General features: G+C 47.8%; 2 protein-coding genes across 2 annotated transcripts in view; both read left to right on the forward strand.

Moving 5' to 3' along the window:
- Nucleotides 1-8,175, forward strand: part of LOC121291208 (class I histocompatibility antigen, F10 alpha chain-like) — a gene marked incomplete at its 3' end in the record, with an annotated part of 33,427 nt that extends 25,252 nt beyond the window's left edge. Inside the window, exons 2-3 of the mRNA XM_041212293.1 lie at nt 7,370-7,630; nt 7,898-8,175. Coding sequence (XP_041068227.1) covers nt 7,370-7,630; nt 7,898-8,175 — 539 coding nt within the window. The remainder of the gene's footprint in view (nt 1-7,369; nt 7,631-7,897) is intronic.
- On the forward strand, nt 1,714-4,001 carry LOC121291545. Its single transcript, XM_041212900.1, has 2 exons — nt 1,714-2,732; nt 3,649-4,001. Exons 1-2 carry the CDS (start codon nt 1,912-1,914, stop codon nt 3,800-3,802), a joined length of 975 nt encoding a protein of 324 aa, XP_041068834.1. The 5' UTR covers nt 1,714-1,911; the 3' UTR covers nt 3,803-4,001.
- Nucleotides 8,176-8,343: the final 168 nt, after the last annotated feature.

The raw sequence follows: 8,343 nt of genomic DNA on the forward strand, positions 1-8,343 counted from the left end.
TTTTGGATAGGTCCAGGGACACCTTTGGGAGAGGTCAGGTATCACTTGGGGTTGTTAAAAATTGACATGAATGTGCATAAAAAGTGGATAAACTCATTGGAACTGTCAAGCGGTGAAGGGATATAATTCTCCTGGCCTTTAACTTTAAAGAAAAAGCATCCGCCAGTATAAAAAAAACAGCGCTTGCTATTTCACTCTGACTTAAGCCTGTGGCTTCTCTTATATGATTTGTGCTGCATGACTGGTTGCACAGCCTATCATTATCACAGTGGGGTGCCCATCAGTTGACAGTTGATTTACAGCTGCAAGTGTTTATAAAGTCTTTGATGAGGGGCTATGAATACAAATGCTTGCTTTTATAAGGGAACAAGCACCAAAATGAAATGTTTGTTTTTATAAAGGATTATGAAGTGAATGCGCTTTTATGAATGATGGTGTTTTTATAAAAGTAAAGTCTGCAATAAAAACTAAGAACTTTATTTCGTCTCAGCATGTGTCCTTAAGTCTGCTCATGGTGAGTTGGCATGGAGGGTGTAAGGGAGAAGTGTGGTTGGGAGCATGGGTTGGTATGAGTTGGCACTACATTTGCATAGCAGCTATAAAGGGCCTTGGGGTGGGTAGATAGGCATAGGGGCTATAGGGTGCCATTGGTTGGTTAGAGGGGAATAGATTGGTATAGAGGCTATAGAGGGCATTGGGTGTCTTCAGTTGCCATGGATGTGACATGGGGAGTGTCTTGGGGGAATGAGGGAGTGTGACGGCCGAAGGGATTTTTTTTGTTTTGCTGTCCATTTATAGCTGGGACAAAGTCAACACCCTACCCCCCGAGCAACCCCCACCCACCCGAACCCCGGAACTAAAACTCGAACACCCAGGGCAGGCTCTCCTGAATCAGGTTTGTGGAATGGGGCCTGGGTTTGCAAACTGACTGGTTTAATCTCAGACTGTGGCCAGGAAGAGGATCAGACAAATCGATGACTCTCTTCTCTCTCTCCCTCTCTCTCTCTGACCAACACACGTTAACTCACGTGCTCAGTCATTCTGTCCCTAACAAAAGATTCTTGTAGGTTCCCGAAACCCAATGTTAGTCACTCACTATAACCCTAAACAAAAACAGAATTACCTGGAAAAACTCAGCAGGTCTGGCAGCATCGGCGGAGAAGAAAAGAGTTGACGTTTCGAGTCCTCATGACCCTTCGACAGAACTTGCGTTCGAGTCCAAGAAAGAGTTGAAATATAAACCAGCTTATATTTCAACTCTTTCTTGGACTCGAACGCAAGTTCTGTCGAAGGGTCATGAGGACTCGAAACGTCAACTCTTTTCTTCTCCGCCGATGCTGCCAGACCTGCTGAGTTTTTCCAGGTAATTCTGTTTTTGTTTTGGATTTCCAGCATCCGCAGTTTTTTTGTTTTTATCACTATAACCCTAAACTTTCTGTTCCGTCTCCGCTATTCCATGTGTCTTGGTGACCAGTGTGACTATCCTTCTCGTAGTCTAACTCTGTCATCCCTGGGATAGAAAATACATTGGAACTAAAATAAAAACAGAAAATGCTGGAAAAACTCAGCAGGTCTTGCAGCATCTGTGGTGAGAGAAACAGTTAATGTTTTGAGTCCATGTGATTTTTCTTCTCAGAAAATAAGTCATATGGACTTGAAATGTTAACTCTGTTTCTCTCTCCACAGATGCTGCCAGACCTGCTGAGCTTTTCCAGCATTTTCAGCTTTTATTTCAGATTTTCAGCATTCACAGTAATTTGCTTTAATTATTCATGATGCCTGTTAGTCAGGACCAGACACCATGCTCCATCTTTCACCGTCTCCAATCGATTCCCCAATCCTGCCGACTGTCAGTCACACGCTGCACTTCCTGAACCTCAATCTCTCAACTTGGTGCAACTGAGGTCAAGAATGAAGCAGATACCCCCTCAAATCCAAGTCAGTGCCTGGGTTGTAATTTCGTGTTTATTTACAGGGGCTCCGTTGTGTTATGTTGTCTCGGGGTTCATTTACAGCGACTCCATGTTCTGTTGTCTCGGGGTTTATTTAAAGGGGCTCTGTGTTGTGTTGTGTTGTCTCAGGATTTATTTACAGGGCCTCTGTGTTGTGTTGTCTCGGGGTTTATTTACAGGGGCTCTGTGTTGTGTTGTCTCAGGATTTATTTACAGGCGCTCTGTGTTGTGTTGTCTCAGGATTTATTTACAGGGGCTCTGTGTTGTATTGTCTCAGGGTTTATTTACAGGGGCTCTGTGTTGTGTTGTCTCGGGGTTTATTTACAGGGGCTCTGTTGTGTTGTCTCAAGGTTTATTTACAGGGGCTCTGTGTTGTGTTGTCTCTGGGTTTATTTACAGGGGCCCTGTGTTGTGTTGTCTCGGGGTTTATTTACAGGGGCTCTGTGTTGTGTTGTCTCGGGGTTTATTTACAGGGGCTCTGTGTTGTGTTGTGTTGTGTTCTGACGTCTCGGTGTTTATTTACAGGGCTCTGTTGTGTTGTGTTGTCTCGGGGTTTATTTACAGGGACTCTGTTGTGTTGTCTCGGGGTTTACTTACAGGGGCTCTGTGTTGTGTTGTCTCAGGGTTTATTTACAGGGGCTCTGCTGTGTTGTGTTGTCTCAGGGTTTATTTACAGGGGCTCTGTGTTGTGTTGTCTCAGGGTTTATTTACAGGGGCTCTGTGTTGTGTTGTCTCAGGGTTTATTTACAGGGGCTCTGTGTTGTGTTGTGTTGTCTCAGGGTTTATTTACAGGGGCTCTGTGTTGTGTTGTGTTGTCTCAGGGTTTATTTGCAGGAGCTCTGTGTTGTGTTGTGTTGTCTCAGGGTTTATTTACAGGGGCTCTGTGTTGTGTTGTGTTGTCTCAGGGTTTATTTACAGGGGCTCTGTGTTGTGTTGTGTTGTCTCAGGGTTTATTTACAGGGGCTCTGTGTTGTGTTGTGTTGTCTCAGGGTTTATTTACAGGGGCTCTGTGTTGTGTTGTGTTGTCTCAGGGTTTATTTACAGGGGCTCTGTGTTGTGTTGTGTTGTCTCAGGGTTTATTTACAGGGGCTCTGTGTTGTGTTGTCTCAGGGTTTATTTACAGGGGCTCTGTGTTGTGTTGTGTTGTCTCAGGGTTTATTTACAGGAGCTCTGTGTTGTGTTGTGTTGTCTCAGGGTTTATTTACAGGGGTTCTGTGTTGTGTTGTGTTGTCTCAGGGTTTATTTACAGGGGTTCTGTGTTGTGTTGTGTTGTCTCAGGGTTTATTTACAGGGGCTCTGTGTTGTGTTGTCTCAGGGTTTATTTACAGGGGCTCTGTGTTGTGTTGTCTCAGGGTTTATTTACAGGGGCTCTGTGTTGTGTTGTCTCAGGGTTTATTTACAGGGGCTTTGTGTTGTGTTGTCTCAGGGTTTATTTACAGGGGCTCTGTGTTGTGTTGTGTTCTGATGTCTCGGTATTTATTTACAGGGCTCTGTTGTGTTGTGTTGTCTCGGGGTTTATTTACAGGGGCTCTGTGTTGTGTTGTCTCAGGATTTATTTACAGGCGCTCTGTGTTGTGTTGTCTCAGGATTTATTTACAGGGGCTCTGTGTTGTATTGTCTCAGGGTTTATTTACAGGGGCTCTGTGTTGTGTTGTCTCGGGGTTTATTTACAGGGGCTCTGTTGTGTTGTCTCAAGGTTTATTTACAGGGGCTCTGTGTTGTGTTGTCTCTGGGTTTATTTACAGGGGCCCTGTGTTGTGTTGTCTCGGGGTTTATTTACAGGGGCTCTGTGTTGTGTTGTCTCGGGGTTTATTTACAGGGGCTCTGTGTTGTGTTGTGTTGTGTTCTGACGTCTCGGTGTTTATTTACAGGGCTCTGTTGTGTTGTGTTGTCTCGGGGTTTATTTACAGGGACTCTGTTGTGTTGTCTCGGGGTTTACTTACAGGGGCTCTGTGTTGTGTTGTCTCAGGGTTTATTTACAGGGGCTCTGTGTTGTGTTGTGTTGTCTCAGGGTTTATTTACAGGGGCTCTGTGTTGTGTTGTCTCAGGGTTTATTTACAGGGGCTCTGTGTTGTGTTGTCTCGGTTTATTTACAGGGGCTCTGTGTTGTGTTGTGTTGTCTCAGGGTTTATTTACAGGGGCTCTGTGTTGTGTTGTGTTGTCTCAGGGTTTATTTACAGGGGCTCTGTGTTGTGTTGTGTTGTCTCAGGGTTTATTTACAGGGGCTCTGTGTTGTGTTGTGTTGTCTCAGGGTTTATTTACAGGGGGCTCTGTGTTGTGTTGTGTTGTCTCAGGGTTTATTTACAGGGGCTCTGTGTTGTGTTGTGTTGTCTCAGGGTTTATTTACAGGGGCTCTGTGTTGTGTTGTGTTGTCTCAGGGTTTATTTACAGGGGCTCTGTGTTGTGTTGTGTTGTCTCAGGGTTTATTTACAGGGGCTCTGTGTTGTGTTGTCTCAGGGTTTATTTACAGGGGCTCTGTGTTGTGTTGTGTTGTCTCAGGGTTTATTTACAGGAGCTCTGTGTTGTGTTGTGTTGTCTCAGGGTTTATTTACAGGGGTTCTGTGTTGTGTTGTGTTGTCTCAGGGTTTATTTACAGGGGCTCTGTGTTGTGTTGTCTCAGGGTTTATTTACAGGGGCTCTGTGTTGTGTTGTCTCAGGGTTTATTTACAGGGGCTCTGTGTTGTGTTGTCTCAGGGTTTATTTACAGGGGCTCTGTGTTGTGTTGTCTCAGGGTTTATTTACAGGGGCTTTGTGTTGTGTTGTCTCAGGGTTTATTTACAGGGGCTCTGTGTTGTGTTGTGTTCTGATGTCTCGGTATTTATTTACAGGGCTCTGTTGTGTTGTGTTGTCTCGGGGTTTATTTACAGGGACTCTGTTGTGTTGTCTCGGGGTTTATTTACAGGGGCTCTGTGTTGTGTTGTCTCAGGGTTTATTTACAGGGGCTCTGTTGTGTTGTGTTGTCTCAGGGTTTATTTACAGGGGCTCTGTTGTGTTGTGTTGTCTCAGGGTTTATTTACAGGGGCTCTGTGTTGTGTTGTGTTGTCTCAGGGTTTATTTACAGGGGCTCTGTGTTGTGTTGTGTTGTCTCAGGGTTTATTTACAGGGGCTCTGTGTTGTGTGTGTTGTCTCAGGGTTTATTTACAGGGGCTCTGTGTTGTGTTGGTGTTGTCTCAGGGTTTATTTACAGGGCCTCTGTGTGTGTGTTGTCTCAGGTTTATTTACAGGGGGCTCTGTGTTGGTGTGTTGTGTTGTCTCAGGGTTTATTTACAGGGGCTCTGTGTTGTGTTGTGTTGTCTCAGGGTTTATTTACAGGGGCTCTGTGTTGTGTTGTGTTGTCTCAGGGTTTATTACAGGGGCTCTGTGTTTTGTGTTGTCTCAGGGTTTATTAACAGGGGCTCTGTGTGTGTTGTGTTGTCTCAGGGTTTATTTACAGGGCTCTGTGTTGTGTTGTGTTGTCTCAGGGTTTATTTTACAGGGGCTCTGTGTTGTGTAGTGTGTCTCAGGGTTTATTTACAGGGGCTCTGTGTTGTGTTGTGTTGTCTCAGGGTTTATTTACAGGGGCTCTGTGTTGTGTTGTGTTGTCTCAGGGTTTATTTACAGGGGCTCTGTGTTGTGTTGTGTTGTCTCAGGGTTTATTTACAGGGGCTCTGTGTTGTGTTGTGTTGTCTCAGGGTTTATTTACAGGGGCTCTGTGTTGTGTTGTGTTGTCTCAGGGTTTATTTACAGGGGCTCTGTGTTGTGTTGTGTTGTCTCAGGGTTTATTTACAGGGGCTCTGTGTTGTGTTGTGTTGTCTCAGGGTTTATTTAACAGGGGCTCTGTGTTGTGTTGTGTTGTCTCAGGGTTTATTTACAGGGGCTCTGTGTTGTGTTGTGTTGTCTCAGGGTTTATTTACAGGGGCTCTGTGTTGTGTTGTGCTCAGGGTTTATTTACAGGGGCTCTGTGTTGTGTTGTGTTGTCTCAGGGTTTATTTACAGGGGCTCTGTGTTGTGTTGTGTTGTCTCAGGGTTATTTACAGGGGACTCTGTGTTGTGTTGTACAGGGTTTATTTACAGGGGCTCTGTGTTGTGTTGTGTTGTCTCAGGGTTTAGTTACAGGGGCTCTGTGTTGTGTTGTCTCAGGGTTTATTTACAGGGGCTCTGTGTTGTGTTGTGTTGTCTCAGGGTTTATTTACAGGGGCTCTGTGTTGTGTTGTGTTGTCTCAGGGTTTATTTACAGGGGCTCTGTGTTGTGTTGTGTTGTCTCAGGGTTTAATTACAGGGGCCTCTGTGTTGTGTGTGTCTCAGGGTTTATTTACAGGGGCTCTGTGTTGTGTTGTGTTTGTCTCGGGTTTATTTACAGGGGCTCTGTGTTGTGTTGTGTTGTCTCAGGGGTTATTTACAGGGGCTCTGTGTTGTGTTGTCTCAGGGTTTATTTACAGGGGGCTCTGTGTTGTGTTTGTCTCGGTTTAGTTACAGGGGCTCTGTGTTGTGTTGTGTTTCTCAGGGGTTATTTACAGGGGCTCTGTGTTGTGTTGTGTTGTCTCAGGGTTTATTTAACAGGGGCTCTGTGTTGTGTTGTGTTGTCTCAGGGTTTATTTACAGGGGCTCTGTGTTGTGTTGTGTTGTCTCAGGGTTTATTTACAGGGCTCTGAGTTAGTGTTGTCTCAGGGTGATATTTACAGGAGCTCTATGTGTTGTGTTGTGTTTGTCTCAGGGTTTATTTACAGGGGCTCTGTGTTGTGTTTGTGTTGTCTCAGGGTTTATTTACAGGGGCTCTGTGTTGTGTTGTTGTTGTCTCAGGGTTATTAGTTACAGGGGCCTCTGTGTTGTGTTGTGTTGTCTCAGGGTTTAGTACAGGGGCTCTGTGTTGTGTTGTGTTGGTCTCAGGGTTTATTTACAGGAGCTCTGTGTTTGTGTTGTGTTGTCTCAGGGTTTATTTACAGGGCTCTGTTGTTGTGTTGATGTTGTCTCAGGGTTTATTTACAGGGGCTCTGTGTTGTGTTGTGTTGTCTCAGGGTTTATTTACAGGGGCTCTGTGTTGTGTTGTGTTGTCTCAGGGTTTATTTACAGGGGCTCTGTGTTGTGTTGTGTTGTCTCAGGGTTTATTTACACTGTATTGAGGGTGTTCTGTGCTGTTCCCGGGATCAGGGGGTGTAGCAGTTTGTCTGTTGCCCCTCGCTGTGCTGAGGGTGTTTGGCTTCCCCGTTGCGGCCATGAGGTGAAGGAGCTGATTCCTGTGCGGTGTACAGTGGAGGAGGGGGATGTTCCCGGTGGGCTGGCTGGGGGAGACCCTGACACGCGGTGGGGTCTGGGGGCAGTGGGAGCAGGGAGGTAGATATTGAGAGCGGTGTGAGGGGTGAGAGCGGCGGAGAGTGCTGACTGCCCCCACCCCCACCCCCACCCCCACCCGCTCTGATCTCTCTCTCTCTCTGTTGCAGGATCTCACTCTCTCCGCTATTACCACACCTCAATGACCCCCATTGCCGAGCTGCCCGAGTTTGTGACGGTCGGTTATGTGGATGAGCTGGTGTTGGATTATTATGACAGTGATCTGAGGAAGGATGTCCCTCGGCAGCGCTGGATGGAGCAGAATGAGGGCCCTGAGTACTGGGAGCGGCAGACACAGATATCACAGGGCGCGGAGCAGGTGGGAAAGGCCAACATTCAGATCGCCATGAACCGGACCAACCAGAGAAACGGTGAGTCCTCACCCCCCATTCCCCCCCCCCCCCACCCCCACCATTCACTCGGATAATCCCGGGGGTCAGAGCCGGGATCCGGGAGCGGGATCCGGGCCGGGGGTGGGGGATCCGGGCCGGGGGTGGGGGGTTGGGGGATCCGGGCCGGGGGTGGGGGATCCGGGCCGGGGGTGGGGGATCCGGGCCGGGGGTGGGGGATCCGGGCCGGGGGCCGGGGGCCGGGGGCCGGGGTGTGTGCGGGTCTGAGCCGCTGTTTCTGTTTGACAGGGATTCACACCTTCCAGCTGATGTACGGCTGTGAGATGGGGGACGGCGGCACCACCGCGGCGGTTTTGCAGTACGGCTGGGACGGGAAGGATTTCATCAGCTTCGACAAGGATCGGATGGTCTGGACCACCCCGGTCCCGTGGGGAGAGATCACCAAGGACAAGTGGGATCGGGACACGGCATGGAACCAGGAGTTGAAAGGTTACCTGGAGCGAACCTGCATCGAGTGGCTGGAAAAATACCTCAAGTATGGAAAGAGCCAACTGAAAACAGGTGAGAGAGAGGGAGGGATGGGGGAGAGAGAGAGAGAGAGGGAGAGGGAGCTGGGGGGAGAGAGAGAGAGAGGGAGAGGGAGCTGGGGGGAGAGGGAGAGAGAGGGAGAGGGAGCTGGGGGGAGAGAGAGAGAGAGGGAGAGGGAGCTGGGGGGAGAGAGAGAGAGAGGGGGG

Source organism: Carcharodon carcharias, chromosome 19 (assembly GCF_017639515.1).
Source record: "Carcharodon carcharias isolate sCarCar2 chromosome 19, sCarCar2.pri, whole genome shotgun sequence".
Lineage (NCBI taxonomy): Eukaryota > Metazoa > Chordata > Chondrichthyes > Lamniformes > Lamnidae > Carcharodon > Carcharodon carcharias.

What these genes read in the sequence shown, in the direction of transcription:
- LOC121291545 (XM_041212900.1), top strand. Translation starts at nt 1,912, where the DNA reads ATGAAGCAGATACCCCCTCAAATCCAAGTCAGTGCCTGGGTTGTAATT. An exon ending in TTGTGTTGTGTTGTCTCAGG is followed by an intron (nt 2,733 to 3,648) that starts GTTTATTTACAG and finishes TGTTGTCTCAAG; the next exon opens with GTTTATTTACAGGGGCTCTG.